The following is a 19,796-nucleotide window of genomic DNA, read 5'->3' on the forward strand; positions in this document are numbered from 1 at the left end:
AAGTTACTTCAAAAGTAAGACTAATAAGTTCAAAATTACTAGTACAGTAAGCAGTAATCAGTTGGATAACTATTGAAAATGTTTGATATATTCAAATCTCTTTATGAAAATGTTTGAGAAATATAAAGAGTATGTAGTAAAATGTGCATAATTTCTACTTACTGATTTGTCTTTAGCAGTTGCAGCTAGTGCCTGTAACAGGATTTACATTGCTTTAGATTATAAAATCTGTTTATGATAATCAATATAAGGCAACTTTTCAGTGTGCATCAGTTAAAGGGTATGATGCAGATGATAAAACAGTAATAACTCTTTCATGGCAACACTGCATATATCTCTACAGCTTCAAGTTAAATGTTGTTCAGTTTGGCATTGGAAAAGGCTTTTGTTTAGTTTAGTGATCAAAATTGTACATACCTTCGCAGAGACTTGTTTGTTTGTTTTTTTAAATTCTCTGAATCTGTCATAACATATCTTTAAATTATGAAATTAGTTGTGGTGGGAGCGTGTAATTCAAGAGCTTGACAATGAATGTCACTGAGGAAATTCCACTAGGACTTTCCAAAGTACTTAGAGATTTTGAGATCTGTGGATGAAAAGCATTTACATGTAATATCAGATGTAATTTTGGAGTGGATTTTTCTCACACAACACTGATACAATTCACCTGTTATTCTTTTTTCTACCTGTCTCATGGTAGTCCATTACATACCTTTTGTTCTTCCACAAACAAGACAGCTAGAGAAGATACGAGACCTCTTAGGCTGAAATAGCACTTGTTTGCTTACAATATGCAAATTCATTTGTTTTGATAATCATCCTGAGTTTTCTAGTCTCCTTGTTTTCTCCATGATTTGCAAAGGCAGGCTACCGGTTAATAAGGGGAGGAATACAACCTGATTTGTTGAGACTTAAAATTTCACCCTTTTCGGAACTGGTAGTAATTTCTGATTAGTCTCACTGAATTGTTTTTTCTGGATCTAAATGGTTTCAGGGAATTTCCTAGGTGAATAGAGACTGCCCTGGATATGGAACTTCCTCCCTAAAGAATGTATTTAAACCTCTTTTTGTACTGTCTGCAGAGATGGACACTTGTGGAAAGATAGGGTAGTATTCCTGACAGACTTTCACAGTCTGTAAAAGCCTAACTATGCACAAAAGCATAACTTTTGAGCAAAATCTTTCTCTGTTACCTGTCCCCACCCCCCATATTTTTAAAATTTTCAGATCTTGTATATTCCCTCAAAGGAAAAGCTTTACCTGGAGACCTATTACAATCTTGCATCTAGCATAGCCTGTTGGCCTTATATGTCTAAGATTGGCCTAGAAAAATAGTGAAAAAAAGAACAGAAAAGTTTGGTGCTCAGTCAAATGGGAAAACATGGAAATAGAAGGCAGGAGGGAACAATTACACAAGCCAGTGATTTCAGGGAAAAAAAAACAGCAAGCTGGTATCAAACTAAAAAAAAAAATTAAAAAAGCATAGATGGGGAGAAATAGGGATTGACCCTTCTTACTAGCATGATCTGCCATCCAGTGTTGCACCTCTGTAAAATAAACAATGTATCTATATTAAATATCCTTTCAAAATCTTCATCATTTTCTGTTAGCAGAGGTTGACTAAAAATGGGTCCTTGAATTGTCGGGGTAAATGGACTGTATATGTCCTCAGAACATGCAAGACATTCTTTAGTTTCTTGGGGCTCTGTCATTCTCTGTAAACTTAGTGAACTGAAGGGAGAAGTAGGGAGAAGACTGCTAGTGAGAGACCTCCTCCTTTTAGGTTCAGTCATCTGGCGGCTGCATGCATTTTTTTCCCCCTGTTGAGATGCTGGTAAAGTTGTAGCTGAACCTTATTGATATCTAAAGCTGATTTTAAGGATGTTGAGGGTAAATGTCACTGATGGAAGGGAATGAATAAATTTTAGAAAACAGTTCTTAAAGAGACCTTGAGAGGTTGCAGGGTCTACCCTTCTGATGCAGGTCAAGGGCTGTTATGCTCAAGAAATATTTTTTAACGATTGGTGGAAATTGGTGGGTATTCCATGACCTCTTTTAGACAGCTGTTCTAATTGTTAGCTCTTCCTAATGCTCAAAAATACTTGTTGTTTTCTCATTGAAATTTCAATTCTACAGGTTAAGCACAGAAAACACTGTAGTCTCTTTCCTTTTACAGTGACTTCTGTATATTTGAAGACCATGTCTTACCATGTCTCTGCTCAATCTTCTGAATTTTGACTAAATCTTCTCTTTTTTTCATGCTGATCATCTTTATAAGTGAACAGTTCCTATACTTTTTAAGTAGTAGACCTTGTTCCCATTCCTGTTACTCAGGACTGTTAACTCTCTGCAGTTCTCCTTTTTGCTCCACTCTACACATCTTTTCTCAGAAAACTTAGGTTGTTTTGCTTTTTTGTGTAAAAGCTCACTGATGGCCATATCATGCAATACAGATACTTGAAGAAATTTTTAAAAAATCAAACCTGGCTTCATAGACAGTGGTTTATTCCTCGTCACATTTAATTTATTTATAGTAATACCTACATATTTTTTTCATGTATTGTTGAGTGCAAGACAAATGTGTGCATTATATGAATTGAATAAATGTATTTCCATAGGCCTAGTTTTGCCCATTAGATGGAACACTGAGATTCTTCAGGGAATAAAAGTAACTGATGAATTGTTCTACATATGACTGAGGAATTTGTCGAAGGAAAATAGAGATACTAATGCTTTCCTTCCTATATATGGATCTGTACAATTTTCTCAAGGCAATGTTTAGTTGAACAGTACTATCAGAGAAAAAATAATTGTGCATTTTTTTAGAAAATCTTTGTGAAAGACAATTTTGTGGTGGGAAGGACAACACATAAAGAAAGAACTCATGAGTTTACATAAACTTTGTATCTTTCCTCTCTCAGAATATATGAACATGCTTTGTATGCTTCTCAAATGTGATTAACTAATAAAACATGCTTTTAAAAAATGAACCCCCTGCCCCTACCCCAGCAATAAAACCACTCATTGAAGTCTATTCGGCCCATTTCAAGTAAAACTTAAACAGATCTAAACATAGTTCTATATAGAATCAGATGATTGTTAAATCATGGAAGTGTTTTCTTAAAGAAAAAAAAACATACAAAATCTGATCTTTTGTCATGTTTTTGTTCAAAGTTAAACAGTTTTTGAGTAAAAATTACTTGGTTGTCTGGAAAGGCTAGAAGGCTTTATACTATTTTAATTTAAAATATTCGATTTTTTAGATTAAAAAAAGCTTTTTTAAGGAATTCTATTTGAATCACAGAATCGTAGAATGGTTTGGGTTGGAAGAGACCTTAAAGATCATCTGGTTCCAACCCCCCTGCCATTGGCAGAGACACCTTCCATTCCACCAGGTTGCTCAAAGCCCCATCCAACCTGGCCTTGAACACTTCCAGGGAGGGGGCATCCACAACTTCTCTGGGCAACCTGTTCCAGTGCCTTACCACCTTCATAGTAAAGAACTTCTTCCTTATATCTAATCTAAATCTACCCTCTTTCAGTTTAAAGCTATTACCCCTTGTCCTATCACTATGTGCCCTTGTAAAAGGTCCCTCTCCAGCTTTCTTGTAGGCCCCCTTCAGGTACTGGAAGGCTGCTATAAGGTCTCCCCGGAGCCTTCTCTTCCCCAGGCTGAACAACCCCAAATCTCTTAGCCTGTCCTCATAGGAGAGGTGCTCCAGCCCTCTGATCATCTTTATGGCCCTCCTCTGGACTCACTCCAGCAGGTCCATGTCCTTCTTATGGTGGGGGCCCCAGAGCTGGACACAGTGCCCCAGGTGGGGTCTCATGAGAGCAGAGTAGTGGGGCAGAATCATCTCCCTCAATCTGCTGGCCATGCTTCTTTTGATGCAGCCCAGGATATGGTTGGCTTTCTGGGCTGCAAACGCACATTGCTGGGTCATGTTGAGTTTCTCATCAACCAACACCCCCAAGTCCTTCTCCTCAGGGAGAGGAGAGGCTCTCAATCCGTTCTCCGCCCAGCCTGTATTTGTGCTTGGGATTGCCCCAACCCATGTGCAGGAGCTTGCACTTGGCCTTGTTGAACTTCATGAGGTTCCTATGGGCCCACCTCTCCAGCCTGTCCAGGTCCCTCTGCATGGCATCCCTTCCCTCCAGCGTGTCGACTGCACCACACAGGTTGGTGTCATCAGCAAACTTGCTGAGGATGCACTCAATCCCACTGTCCATGTTGCCGACAAAGATGTTAAACAGTGCTGGTCCCAATACCGCCCCCTGAGGAACACCACTCATCACTGATCTCCACTTGGACATCGAGCTGTTGACCGCAACTCTGAGTGCGACTATCCAGCCAATTCCTTATCCACCAAGTGGTCTGTCAGTCGAATCCATGTCTCTCCAATTTAGAGACAAGGATGTCTCGTGGGACAGTGTCAAATGCTTTGTACAGGTCCCAGTAGATGACATCTGTTGCTCTTCCCTTATCTACCAACACTGTAACCCTGTTGTAGAAGGCCACCAAATTTGTCAGGCACTATTTGCCCTTAGTGAAGCCATGTTGACTGTCACCAATCACCTCCTTATTTTCCATGTGCCTTAGCATAGTTTCCAGGAGAATCTGCTCCATGATCTTGCTGGGCACAGAGGTGAGGCTGACTGGCCTGTAGTTCCCCAGGTCTTCCTTTTCCCCTTTCTTAAAAATGGGGGTTATGTTTCCCCTTTTCCAGTCAGCAGGAACTTCACCAGACTGCCACAACTTCTCAAATATGGTGGATAGTGGCTTACCAACCTCATCTGCCAGTTCCCTTAGAACCTATGGATGCATCTCATCAGGTCCCATGGACTTCTGCGCCTTCAGGTGCCTCAGATGGTCTTGAACCTGATCTTCTCCTACAGTGGGTGGTTCTTCATTCTCCCAGTCCCTGCCTTTACATTCTGCGACCTGGGTGGTGTGGCTAGAGCACTCGCCGGTGAAGACTTAGGCAAAAAAGTCATTAAGTACCTCAGCCTTCTCCATATCCTGGGTAACCAGGTCTCCTGTTTGCTTCCAGAGAGGGCCCACATTTTTCCTAGTCTTTCTTTTATCACCGAGGTATTTATAGAAGCTTTTTTTTAATTGCTGTTGACATCCCTGGCCAGATTTAATTCTATCAGGGCTTTAGCTTTCCTAACCTGATCCCTGGCTGCTCGGACAATTTCTTTGTATTCCTCCCAGGCTCCCTGTCCTTGCTTCCACCCTCTGTGGCTTCCTTTTTGAATTTGAGTTTGTTCAGGAGCTCCTTGTTCATCCGTGCAGGCCTCCTGGCGTTTTTGCCTGACTTCTTTGTTGTGGTCCATTGCTCCTGAGCTTGGAGGAGGTGATCCTTGAATATTAACCAGCTTTCTTGGGCCCCTCTTTCCTCCAGGGCTTTTGCCCATGGTACTCTACCGAGCAGATTCCTGAAGAGGTCAGTCTGCTCTCCTGAAGTCCAGGGTAGTGAGCTTGCTGTGCGCCCTCCTCAGTGCCCTAAAGATCTTGAACTCCACCATTTCATGGTCACTGCAGCCAGGTCTGCCTTTGAGCTTCACATTCCCCACCAGCCACTCCTTATTGGTGAGAATAAGGTCCAGCATAGCACCTCACCTCATTGGCTCATCTGTCGCTTGGAGAAGGAAGTTATCATGAATGCATTCTAGGAACCTCCTGGATTGCTTATGCCCTGCTATGTTGTCCCTCCAACAGATGTCGGGGTGGTTGAAGTCCCCCATGAGAACCAGGGCTTTTGAATGTGAGGCTGCTCCTATCTGTCTATAGAAGGCCTCATCTGCTCGATCTTCCTGGTCAGGTAGCCTGTAGCAGCCCCCCACTATAGTGTCACCCGTCCCTGGCCTCCCTTTAATCCTGACCCATAACCTCTCGGTTGGCTCCTCATCCATCCCCAGGCGGAGCTCCATGCACGCCAGCTGGTCATTGACATAGAGGGCGACACCCCCTTCTCGTCTCCCCTGCCCGTCTTTCCTCAAGAGCCTGTATCCTTCCATTCCAACAGTCCAGTCATAGGAGCCATCCCACAACATTTCCGTGATGCCGATAAGATCATATCCCTGCAGGCGTGTGCATGTCTCTAACTCCTCTTGTTTATTCCCCATGCTGCGTGCATTTGCATAGAGGCATTTAATTTGGGCCCCCAATGAAGCTGACTTACTGGTTGGAATTCCTTTGTGCTGCTCTTCAGGTGCACTCCTGCTGACCCGTGATCCTTCTCCAGGCTCTGGGAATCTATTGCTGGCACTGACATCCAACTGGTAGGAGTGAGATGGATTGAGGTTTCCCTCCTCCGGCAACTTTAGTTTAAAGCTCTCTTCACCAGCTTGGCAAACCTATGACCGGCTTGAAGCGTAATATCAGATTTTTAAGTACTTCTCTTCTACCAGACAAATCAAAATTCAATTTAATACAATTTCCAGAAAAATAAAAGATGTCCCCATAGTCTCTGGGAAGTGCAGCTGAATGTGTTGCATCTGGGCTATTGCAGAGGTGAAAGGTAGTTACTGAACGGGTCTTTTCATTTATCTCTCTCTTTGTCTTTGTAGCACAGTTCAGGAAGGATAAGGTGAGCTGTAGTATTCCATAACAATCATGCATTGTTTAGAGGCCTAATCCTGCAAAATGCATTCTTAGGTAGTTTTTATTTCATTGAGTAAATTGGCTTTTTGATGGAAATACACACCTTGTAGGATAAAATTTTGTGTTTGTGAGTCCTGCAGTTTTGTTGTGTACACTTGAGGCAGTTTAAATAAGTTATTTTCATACTTCTATAAAAGAACATTGATTATAAGAAGAGTATTAAAAAAAAAAGTTAATACTGAAGTACATTCTTAATATCCAGAGCATGGATTTCACTCATGAGTGACTGATGGTTTTTTGCACAGGACCCCCAGGGAGTTTGAATGTGAAACAAAGATGTCAATATTATGCCCCTAAAGGGAAGTCTGGCCTTTCTATCTATTCAAATGAGCATTTTAAAGTATTGCCTGAAGCATTCTGTTACAGGTGTATTATTAAAGCAATCTCTTGTAAGTTAGCTAATGGCTAATGAATCAGTTACCGTAGTTTACTATGAAAATGTCATTCTGCAGAATGGCATAGCTACACAGCACTTATCAGTTAGAATGTAAGCATTGAGTTCGTCTTCAGAAATCTTGAATACCAGATTTCTAGAGAAAGGATGTAAGGCTGGTTTGGACTTTTATCTCTTTCAATATGGACATTCTAACTAGTGCTAACATTTTGATAGGCTGTAGTATGATTTACGTAGTATGATTTTTCTTGATTGAAAGATTGATCTCGTGTTACATTGACTTAAATTATTCTTGCTTTAGGAATTCTTATATATTGAAAATGAATGTCTTTTAGTCTTTTGCTCGTATTGTGCATATTGGTCATATATTTCAAAATAATGTGGATTTTAAAATTGGTCTCTGTCTAAGTCTGCAGTGGGATTCACTCCTTATGTTAGCATCATATATGCATTTAAACTAGTAGAGTTGCACTCATAATAGCTTAAGGGTTTCTATCCTCTTGTTCCTCGATGCAGTCATTTGTGTTACTTTTAAAATCTATTTATTTGAAAAGGAAAGTCTAAAATTTCAATAAAATTACAGAGCCCAAACTAATGGATCATCTTGTTTGTAACCACAGTTACTAGAAATGTCTGGTTCAGTAGTATTTTTGAGATATAGTGTCATTTTTTTGTTATGAGAGGTAATGTTTTGCACTTGCTTAAGTGTAGGCTCGTGATGTATATTGAAAGAGACAGCAGAAAGACCACACCAGGAAAAGAGCAGCAAGGCGGCAGTGAATACCTGTCAAAATGCCTGGATCTTCTCATCTATCACATTGTGCAGGAGCTGCCAGGAATTCTAGGTAAATTCAGTCGGTTAACTGAACAAATCTTACCTTTGCTTAGTCCCTCGAGAAATAAATATCTCCTTACATATACAGGTGGGAAGACTGTATTGTCTGATTACATAAAGTTTGCATGATATCAGCTTCATAAAGTTTTTAAGTTATGTCATGATCAGATATTTTGTATTGGAATGCATAATTTCCTATATTAATGTTTTGTATTTGTTGAATGGTAAGCCCCATCAACTCAGTCAGGAATGAAGCCCAAATGTACAAGAAGTTTTATTAATGTTCTAAAGCTATTCCAGGCATTGAAAACCCTAAGAGTAAATTCGCCTCATAAAGCATAGAGCCAGGAGAGATGCAACAGGGCATATCCATGAGTACATATTAATCACTTACACTGAAACACATATGTTGAGTATTTGCTTCAGGCAATTTTTCTGTAAAATTTCAGCCTAGATACTTCAGTTGTTCTAGATGTCTGAAACTGATTTGCTCATGCATAAGAAAAGATGGAAAGATTTTCTCTGAGAGAACATCAGTGCTGCAGTTTCAGCAAAATAGCTTTTATGCCAAGGATATGCATTTGGACAATTTTGTGAATATCTGCTCAAATTTCACTAGTATTTGTGAGAAATAGAGTAAGAAAGCTAAATAGGAAGACAAGGAAGGAAATGCAGTGAGTATTCAAGAAAAGAAAGGGAGCAAAACCAACCCTGATTGTGTATGCTTTGTCATTAAATGATAAAACATTTTTTTCATAAAATTATTTTCTGATGAGTTGATACCTGATTTATTTTTCATCTTCTCTACATTATTGCTAGAATATTGAAAATGAAATGGTAGCACTGCAAAGGTCAGTAGACCTAACTGTCATGCTGCTCATTTAAAAGCAACTTTACTTCCTATGACAATGCAAATCTTTACCTTGTTGCAAATACCTGATCCCTTTTCTAAATAAGTATCAGGTTTGCATATTGGCTATATTTCAGGATTTGGAAGTCTCAGACTATAAATGTTTGAGGCAGAAATTCACCTCCTACTGTTTGTATGTACTATATGCAACTAATATAGCAGGCCCTGAGATTTCCTTAGAACCTGAAAGTACCATACATGAAATATATAGTTACTATCATTATACTACAAAGTACATCAATTTCTTTAACATGTATTCTGCTGGGTTTTTTTTACTACTGATGTACAATTTCAATGCATTGTTGACAACTGATATATCAAGCATAATTTTTACATTTTGTTTTCCTTTCTAAGCTAGATTTTTGTGTTGATTGTTTTTATTAAGATAAAGCTATCTGTCCGTATTTGCCCACATTTGTCAGAAGGCTTTTTATTGCTGTGAGTATGGCAAAGGAATATGTTCTGCTTGAGGAGGTAAAAGCTATGGTCTCCTAAGAAAAATAACCAGATTTGCAAAGTGGAACAGTTAAAAGTAGTTTGATTTAGAAGTAATCCCAGCTGCCTTTTTTAATATGCATTTATGTAAGCTCCGTACTGATCCCATCTTCTTCCACAAGATGTAGCTATAAACCAAATAGATTAGCAAGTTGTAGAAATTGGCCTTAAAGATACATTTAAACAAATGAAATAAATTGTTAAACTTGTAGATAATTTTAAAAGTTTTCAGTTGTTGTAGGTAAGAAACTAATTTTATTTCTGCATTTATAATATTTAAGCTATTTCTAGGAAGTAGATATAAATTGCTTAGATCATGCTAAAAATTAAAGTCACCGTATTGGTCTATTTATCAACTGCAAAATTGGTAAATGTGATGATTATATAGGCCTTAAAACATAGAGAGAAAGTGGATTGTTCAGTAAATTATTTGTTGCTAACCACAGAGAAGTCTTGTTGAATTACAATATTGTGAGTAATTCAAAACAAAAATGTGTTGATGAAAAAACAATATTTTGGTTTATGTATTTGGGGAGTTTTAGGCAATACTTTCTTTTTCTTGAGCAGTATATTATAGAACAAGTCAAATCTTTAAGGCTAGGTATTTTTACAACCTACTTTAGTGCCAGGCTCTGTCATTTCTGCTTTTGCTGAAAATTGAACTCCATGGGAGCAGAAGAAAAGCATTGGTATTATTCAACATGAATAAATTCTGTGACTTACTCTGAAAGGAACGGCCTTTTCTGGCATGAAAATTGTATAAAATACTGAATCGTATCCTTTATTTGTTTAATATCTCTGTGATTTCCCTTTTACAGTTTTGTGCAGTTCTCTCATTAGGGAAAAAAATATAGTAAGTGTTCTTTCAAGACAGGATTTGGCTTTTAATATTTTCAGGCTATAGGGACAGAATTTTCCTTCTTTGCATATGAGCTGTGACTTTTCTCCTGCTGCTTCTGTTCTTTATCCCATGCAGAAGGGGTCTTGTTTTTCTGAGACAATAGTTAATGTAATACAAATTTAGCATAATGTTCCTTGATTTTTATGTGTCTGTTCTGAAGTATAATTTTCACTATTGCAATTAAAATTTTGTTCCCTCATTATTGTGTCTGAGGTTTGTTATGGAAGTAACTAAGTTCTCTCATTGACCTGCTGCTACCTCTTGTACGAGAACGTTGAGAATTCCTGTTGCTTTAGGTCACTTGTGTCATTGTTAAACTTGTGTATGAGAATGTGCATGTACATGGCTGGTGGAGGGATCTTTTGGAAGGGGGGTGGAGGATCTTTGTTTCTTGCTTCCGGTGGTACTATGCTGCAGGAAAAACATACTGCTTGAGCATTATGTCACCTACTAATCATGGCAAATTCAGCTCTTGGTCGGCTGGAAGTCATGAGAATTTTGCTTTTTGTTTCACTGGAAATAGAATTGCATCCCCAGAATTTCAAGAGTGTAATTCCATGCATATATAGCCACCTAAAGCCGGTATAAGTCCATCCTGCCAAAGAGGGGTAATTTCGTCTTTGCCTCTACACCTGCCTTATATTTCTATCTTCACCCTTTTGTCAGAGGTCACGTTTGTGCTCTTGTCTCTGTAGCCAGAGCAGGTAATTGGTCTGGCTGAACACTGAGAAAAAGAGAAGTGCTGGATCAGCCTGATTTATTATGCAGTCACATGAACACTAGTTTGGGCAGGAGGGAGAAGATGGGATTGAACAGAGGTTGCTGGAACAGAGATGTTTTGTATGTCATTTGCTGTCATTTAGTAAAGCAGTTATGTTAGATCAGTCTGAAATGTTGTTTTCTGTAGGTGACATTCTCACTGCCTTAACTAATGTCTCTGGACGTAAACACCCATCAACAGTTCAGGCCAAACAGCTGAAGATGTGCCTTCCTATGATGCCTGTAGTGCTTCATCTTGTGACATCCCAGGTAGATTTTTTTTTTTTTTCAAAAAAAAAAAAAATTTAAACAACGGACAAACTGTTGCAGTTTCCCAAAATCTAAGTTCTGCTGATTGTGATCAGAGTGGATAAAATATTACTTTTATTAATGCGTGGATATGTTGATGAGTATTCCAGCTATGTAACAGTATTAAAGATGCAAGCCTTATTTTTGCAAATTGTAAGGCAACTCTAATAATAGAAGCAAATACGTGTTTTGTCCTCTTTTTTTAACATGGCTGTGAAATACATGCTTTACTTTTTCTGATCATAAGATATGCATTTAATATAATTTTTTGCAACTTTTGCTAAATTCAAATAGGTATTTCGTCCTCAGATAGTCACAGAGGAGTTTCTTTTCAACTATGGGACCTTACTTGTGAGTATAACCATCTAAGTTAAATTTTGTTTACAAAATACACATATGCATAAAATTTTGGGAATTAGAGAGAGAACTTTATTCTGAATATAAAATTGAAGCTTTGATTATATTCAAAACTATATATATTGTCAGAAAATATTTTCTGTAGTAATCTATTGAGTCAAAGGGAAAATATGCTATCCTGTGTTCAAGTATAGAGAAACTCTGCACGTCTGATAAATTGAGAATTTCCCGTGTACTTTATTTTAGAGTAGACAAGTTTAGCTCTAAATTACACAGAATATTCTTTATAGAATACACTAGTATTTTATGAGTAGAAATGAAAGGTAAATTATAATCTAATATATATTTAAGGTATTCTTTTTTTTTTTGTCACCTTTTTCTTCTGGCCAGTACTTTTACGCTGTATTTAGTTGATGAAAAGCTGAGTATTGTAAACTACAGAGCTAAGATATTTGTCTCGTGTTAGCATCTACAAACTATTTATGACATTAGCAATAGAAAAGAAACTTTTAACTATGCCATAGGATAGTATAGCAAAAGTGAAGTAGTATTGTTGTAATGTTATTTCCTCATATGAAAACAGTTGTTTCTGCTAAATAGGAAAAAAACATTCTAAAGTTGCATATCAGAGTTAAGGAAATACTTTTAAGTACATGGGTTCATAAATGACAACTAGGTATTTACTTCCACAATATCATGAAGAAATGCTTCACCACAAACAGCTAGATTAAAGTTTACTGTTCAGATTCCCTTCTCTTTCTCCTTTGACTCTTGATTCAAAGAAAATGTGGGTTTAATTTAGCTCTACTAAAATATTTGTATAAAAATTAGCATTAGAATGAAGAAAAAAAATTTAAAACTGTAGATGTTGAATTACAAAGCCTTTTGTCTCTTTGAAGCATTTGTAACTAGGCAGTAGATTTATTAATGGTTTTGGATCAACCTTCTACAAGGTGAAATTCTTCTGTCAACAATATAGGTACAGCAGATGAGGTACAATGGAAGTTTTCTTTTGATGTTACTCCAGCTTGCTTGAACTACTGACTGAGGAAGTCAGGCTAGTTACACTATCACAGCTTTCCTCTCAGATCAAGAAGGAAAGATTACTTTACTGAATATTTCCTGCATCTTGTCCTTTTGTCTCCATCAAACAAGGCAATTCAGGAACTTACATATACTATTTCAATTTACACATAAAAAAGGGAGGGGAAGTAGTATATCTGAAAAATGAATATCAAATTTGAAGCCATTTTAGAGAACTGTGTTATGATATGACCAATGTAATTACTTCTGGAAGAGTAACTATCCATTCTACCAGGCAACTATCTACTCTGGAATTTTGTGTTTAGCAACATTCCCACTGACATCTATAAAGGCACATTCGATCATCAGCTTCTACTTTTTCGAAGTACTGTGCTATAATTGAGGCCTCTAAGACTTTTAGCAAGTCAGTCTTTCAGTTATTTGTGGTGGGTTTTTGTTTTTGTTTTTGTTTTTTTTGTCTTTCTGATTTATTCAAAAATCTTACTCTTAACAAAAATAAATGATTAGGAGTGGAAAGATATGTGCTTGGTTTCTGGAAGGAAAAGAGTAGTTATTTTCCTCTAACTGTTGTTCATTGAGAATTTTTTTCTTCTTGCTACTTTGAAGTTATTTCCATCATCACTGTAATTTTCAGTTCTGTTGTGCAAAGAAATTGAGAGGGACTTGGGACAATCCTTTCATGTTTTCAGCTGTGAATAGAAATACATGGAGGACACGCTTTGCCCCAAAGGCACAGCTAATAGTAGGCTCCTAGCAGAGTGCATAGGGCACAGACTTACCTGTAGCAGAATGCACACACCATTCCTCTCTGTTGCTTAAAAAAACCCAGATGGTTGGGTTTTTTGTATAAATACATCTTCTTCTTGTGTTTCTAATATAAAATTAAGGAATTAAGCATTAGTAGCCAGAACAATTTTTGCACCAACTATATTGATTTTTCCCAAATTGGTCTTGAGACTATGGTTAGGTGTGAAACTGTCTTAAATGAGCAAACAAAATAATACTCTCTTCAAAACAAGTTAATTAGATAATAACTAGTAATTTTCTTCAAATGATCAGGAAGATAAAATAACTGGCTTTTATAGAAGCAGTGTTTTTTTTATGACTGCCTCTGAGATGCATTTAAATTATGAAATATATAATTAGTTTCTAACTGTATTTTTAATTAGAGAAGAATCCTTCAGATGTTTCCTACATATGGAGAAAAAGATAACCCATGTAGGCACTTCTGTCAATTTAATATATAATGACAAATTTTAATTGATAGTGAAATATAAAATGAGTCATTTTCTTAATGCTTTACATCATATAAATAGATATGTGTGCAAACTGAAAATGAGAAAGATGTTTATCCATGGCAAATTCTCTGTGTATTAAATACTGCATTAGTAAAAAAGAGCATACTACAAATTCTGCTGAGATTTTTTTCCTTCTTTAGCAAATGCTAATAACATGTCTTTTGCATCCTCTATGAAATAAACATCTATGTATAGAAGTGAAAGCAAAAGAATTAAATCAAGATTAAAAGGCAAAAGAATAATGGGTCTAATTGTACAATATTTACTTAACCCAGGTTATTAATATTTCAATGTCTTTGTTCCTCAAAATGATGACTAATTTAGGTGATGTTTTTAATAGAATGTTATGCATTTTTCTATGTTCTTCTGTATGTAAATGTATCCATAGTGTGCGTAGTATGCATGGAGATCAAAAAGATGGTACAAATAACAGAAATTTGCATTTTCTGGAGGGTCTTTGGTCTTTTTAGTGAGTTATTTTAACATAGCCATGTTGAGGTTAGTTCAAAATCTTCTTAGAAATTAGTGTTTTCTGTTAAAGACATTTAATTACTGTCTATTTAGCTGGAAATGTTATCATTCCTGACATTAATCAGAGTAATAGTCCTTACTGTACTCTATGTTTAAGTGTCCAGCAGCATTATAGACTTGCAAAATTATATTATAACAGCTAGATCATGAATGTTTTCAGTCTTTCATATCTTAATTATGACAGCGTTTTCTAATGTAGGTGCATTAACATTTCGTATTTACACAGTTCCTTAAAGAATTTCATTTTGTAATTATTCAATGATTGCACTTCTTAATTTTTATTTCTAAAGTGTTTTAACATAAATGCCTCTTCTTCTGTAGAATTTTATCAGGTCAATAGATTCAGGAGAAACAAACTTGGATGGAGCAATAGGTAAGGTAACCTATAATATTGCTGTACTTTTATAAGCAGGCATTATAACTGTTGCATTTTATAAAGAAACACAATGATCTTTACTAAATAGGGCAAGCTGCATCAGAAGAATTGATTAAGACTACTTTATCAACCTTTGAAGCAGTAACACAGCATCCTGTCTTGTTGACAATCCATCGCTTGACCGTAAGTCTGACAACAAAGTGAATAGTTGCAAGCTAATTGGCCTAATTCCATTGATAATAGAATGTTTTGAAGATTTAGAAACTGTTTAAATTATGGCTTAAAATCTATTGTGGTTCTATTTGACAGGAAAAATCCTTATTGTTTATAAAGAGATTTAATTTTCAGAGAAGCAGCAAAGCATTCAGACTCAGTTTACTGTATTTATTTGAGAAGTTAGATGGAGAATGAGAAGGGCTTAAAGTTTAGAAATAGCAGGTCTTAAAATGATTTTCATGTAAATATAACACGTGATTCTATAAGTCTTTCTTCAGCCTCAAAGCAAGTATATTGCTATATATTAGTAGAAATTTCACCACTTCATCTGTCATTATGCTTTTAACATAACTTGGAAAGACCACCTTGAGCATTGAAGATGCCTTCCATTGATACTCTTCTTGATGAGATCATCATCAAGCGTAACAGTTTATAGCAGTTATGGTGGTTTTTTTTTTGTTTAAGTATAACAAATTGCTTACTAAAAATTGCATTACAATTGCCAAACCCACATGCTGTAAGCTTCTTACATTACTAAAGATTTGTTTTCTTTGAAGCTTTTTGTTAAATGATTTTCTTTGAGCTAAGCTAGCTGAAGCCAGAACAGTTACATTGTGAAATAGTTTTCAGCAAATCAGTAGGTTGAAATGCTTGAATGAGTGATTGACAAATCATTCTAACCTATACCAGTGCATTTTTGTGCCTGAAGTCCTACCAGAAGTGTAACCCATCATACTTACTGGGGTGACCATTTAATTCAAACTGAAATGTATGTGTTTGTATTGGAATTAGGTTGGGGCACACTCAATATAGCAGTTAAATCAAGAAAGGCATTAGCGAATTAATAGATTCATGAGTATCTATCTTAGGGATTGGGCTAGATAAGAATGGGTGATCTTGGAAATTAAGTGGTTTTAGAAGCTGAAATCCTATTTGGTGTGTTTGTGTTAGTGTTGAGTGTTTAGATTATAACACCTTAAGTGAAAATATTAAAATTAATAAAAAATATAAATAGAAATTTAAATAAGTTTAATGTTTATTTTCATTAATGCTCACGAAAGAGTGGTATTCTAGAAAATGGTCCTTATGCACAAAAATCTAACCAGTTAATAGTCAGAGGGGAAATGGTACAGAACTAAACAGTTCAATTTACTTTAATATGGCAAAGGATTTTCTAGAAAAGAAATGTAAATGTAGGTGAGGTATGAATATCAATTGGTGTCTCCTTACATGCCTGTCAGCCTGCAAGTCACTGTATTATGACTGTATCATTCTAGAATCACCTCAATTTTTAAAAATAATTGTTTTACTTCTGTGGGTTACCAGTGTGTCTTATATTGACAGAAAAATGTACCATTTTTTATGGAGGTCCATCAACATTTACTGAAATTGCAATACCTTGTGTCAGCACATGAAATAAAATTCCCCTAGCTGTTTAAACTTTAATGATCTGGTTTTTTTCCCCTGAAAAAATAGCACCAAGGAGACAGCTCCCCTTTACAACCCTTCTTCCCCTGCTCCCATCCCCATGTTCAGCAGAACGTTATATTGAAACCAGGGAATGACTATCCCACTCTCTTTTAAGTAAGCCCTGGCTACCAGTAGGTGAGTTTTATTTAAGTATCTAAATTTCTGGGGAACAGTTTACTTCATCACCTACGTTGAAAGTTTTAGGTGTTTATTTAAAATCCATCTGAACACATTGGTTAACCTTATATAGCTAAAGAAAAAACTTCCTGCCTGTCTAGTGCTTGTAAATTTATGACACACAGCACTTCTGTAGAATAGTTTCCCTGTTTTAGAATAGGTGTATATTGAAATTTATCAATGAAAAATAATTATATCCTTGTCAATGAACAGCTTTTTTTTTTTTTTTTTTAGAAAATAAAATCTATTACATCACTTGCTCATTTTCACAAGTAACAGTTCTTTCTAATTTAAAAGAGCCCTCCTGACACTCAGCAAATAGCCATTCAGACACAAAGTAAAGTGGAGAAATTGCCTTGTACTTGGTATGTTAAATTCAAGAAATTGTCCACTGTAATTAATAATCTCTAACCACATCTGCCACTAGTGGTGCAAACAGTAATTAGTTTAATACTATTTATGAAGTCTGGTGTGCTAATTATACTTGAATGTACAGCATACATTACTTTAGTGGAAAGTGGTACTTCATCTTCTATGATGCATGCAGAATATTTTTAGAATTGCTGTTACTCAAGGGATATCTTCTAATTGCTGCTCGCTGAGCATGACTAGAATCTATGAATATAAATGCCAGCACCCAGCGGAACTTGGTGCTTTTTTTAAAAAGTTGAAGCAAGACATGTTCAAGCTTCCAGATCAATATTTAAGTATAACAGTGGTTAACAGGAAACTCTTTTACTGGAGAGAAATGTGTATCCTAGGCTGATCTCTGAAGCCTGGATTGCTCATTTAGATAAAGTTGGTTAGAAACAGCATTTTATGGAGGGGGTGGGGGGAAGGCCAACACCTTCTTCAGAGGATGCATTTTTTTCCACTACAACTGTGATATTGCTTTAAAGTTTATAATCAGAAATTAAATGCACTTCTAATAAAGTTTAATGAATTTAATAACAAGTGAGGTTATATTAAGCAGAACCAGTAAGTTTTTCAGTTCAATTCTGGCTTTAGTTTAGCTGCAGTGGAAATTGCGTAAGTTAATAGGAATTCAAGAGCAACACTTCAGGTTCTTTTCCACTTTGAGAAGAAAAGAATTGGTTGTTCTGGGTTTTAGTTCATGTTTGATTTGCCTTTGTATTTGTACCTTGAACAAAGAAAATTGAATAAATTGATTTTTTTTGTGATCAAATTTCTGATTACCAGAAGTCAGTTATTGAGGAGATTCATTTCTGTGGGGACTGACTGTATTATATATTGCTAAGTGTGATAAAGTCAAGGGAAATTAATTGAAAGTGCTCAAATGAAAGCCAGTAGTGAGCAGTAATTTCATTTTGCATGCAGTTGTGTGCATTTTTAACAGGATATAAAGTAAACACTAACAGTAAGTGTGACTCAGCAAGTTTTGATAAAACTGTAGATTTCCAGGTATGCAAATATGATGATGAAGGCCATCAAGAAGAATCTCTATAGACTGGAGTGGAATATAAACCCTGGTTTCTTAAACTGACACAAGTCCAACTGTTTCCTTCATGTACTAAAATGGAAAAATATTTATTAAATTCAGGTAATAAGTGTTACAACAATATTTGTTTTCAAATTTTGGTAAAGGTTTAGACATAATTAACTGGAAGAATTCTGTGCTGACTGTATCATTTGAATTTTTCTTCTCTCTGTTAAGTGTATTTATTTGCCTGAAAAAAGGATATATGCTAATTCAGAGCACTTTGAGCAGTGAGGAGGTTCATGATGGCAGGCAGTTCCTGTGGGAGTCCTATCGATACTCTAACCAGTTCCTAAAAATGATCTGTATACTGCACAGATGATCTTTTACCCAAAGCATGAAAGTTCTTCTCTGGTTGAGGCAAAAGTTGTCAGCAGTGATTCTCCTCCTCAAGGTTTTAAAACTTATTTTTGAAGTTCAGGCTAAAATAAAAGCACCCCGAACATGATGAGTTGCTTGATGGGAAGTCAAGGGAAAAGCAGTATGACATGGAAATCTACTGGTTGACAATATAAGAGTTATTATTTTCACCAAAGATGACAACACAAGGGTTAGAAACTTCTGCAAGTGCCTTTTTCTGCTCGTCTTAGTCTTTTCTTGATTCAGCATCAGTGGTGTTCTTCATCTGCTGGCTGTTCTGATCTAACCACTGACACCTTAATTTTGTCAGTGTAGGATATGACTATATGAACATATTGTACAGCATTTCTTCAATCACTTTCCCTTTTCAAGTAGATTAAAATTCTACACTCCATGTGGCTTTCTGTCCATTAAGCTAATCCACATGACATGAGACTTTTTTGTGAAACCAGTTCTGTACTAATTGACATATTGAGTCAGTCAATCAGTGCTGTCTCTTCCCAGAAGTAAGGGAAAAAAAACCCCAAACCCTCGATGAAGATTCTGAAGTTCTGAAGACTTTTCAAAAAAAATTACAGAAATGTCATCCGTCTCCCCAATTCATTCTAACATGCATTAGATTATTTTTTATATCACATTCTGAGAGATTACAGGCAATATTAAAACTTTGAGGAGCATGCTGTGCCTCCAGCAAATGCTTTTAGAAGTTTGAAGGCAGCATGATCTTAATTCCACGGTCACTTTCAGCCATAACTTTGTATGTGGAATTTTAATGAGAATAAATGTCAAGGTGATGTTGGATGTTGTGGATCTTACATGTGACTGGAAAAAAAGGGTTTGGGAGCTGATGGTCTTTGCTTTGGTATGTTCTGCTTTGAATAGTGGATAAGAAGAAAAGATATTTGTTAGGAGTTGTACATTAAACGTATGCACACTGAAAAGAACCAGATAGCTGTAGAAAAATCTCTGAAAGTAAAGTAATGGGCTTAGTCACTTGCGAGTTTGGATATGACAGCTGCATGGAATGGATAGCGTAGTTTCTTTATGTAAGTTTAATTCCTGGGTCTCATTTTCACTTGAGAACAGCATGGTTCACAAATGCTACTGGACCAGGCTTTAAGCCTGCTTACTTTTTCTGTCTGCCCAGTGTAACACCAAATGTCAAGACTTCGTCCTTAAGCACTGATTTGAAGAGCTCT

At 36.4% G+C, this 19,796-nt stretch overlaps 1 protein-coding gene across 7 annotated transcripts in view; it reads left to right on the plus strand.

Annotated features, from left to right (window-relative positions):
• The window catches only part of ULK4 (unc-51 like kinase 4), a 249,023-nt gene that overhangs the window by 73,972 nt on the left and 155,255 nt on the right, over nucleotides 1-19,796 (plus strand). For all 7 annotated transcript variants that reach the window (XR_015705322.1, XM_087757950.1, XM_087759450.1 and 4 more), the window contains exons 24-28: nucleotides 7,773-7,906; nucleotides 11,110-11,231; nucleotides 11,565-11,621; nucleotides 14,822-14,873; nucleotides 14,965-15,059. Coding sequence is in view for 6 of the 7 variants with exons in the window: in XM_087757950.1 (XP_087614076.1) it covers nucleotides 7,773-7,906; nucleotides 11,110-11,231; nucleotides 11,565-11,621; nucleotides 14,822-14,873; nucleotides 14,965-15,059 (460 nt within the window). In the remaining variant the exon portion in view is untranslated. The remainder of the gene's footprint in view (nucleotides 1-7,772; nucleotides 7,907-11,109; nucleotides 11,232-11,564; nucleotides 11,622-14,821; nucleotides 14,874-14,964; nucleotides 15,060-19,796) is intronic.

Source organism: Nipponia nippon, unplaced genomic scaffold, assembly GCF_047370975.1.
Source record: "Nipponia nippon isolate SJK-2023a ecotype South Korea unplaced genomic scaffold, ASM4737097v1 scaffold_1, whole genome shotgun sequence".
NCBI classification, from domain to species: Eukaryota; Metazoa; Chordata; class Aves; order Pelecaniformes; family Threskiornithidae; genus Nipponia; species Nipponia nippon.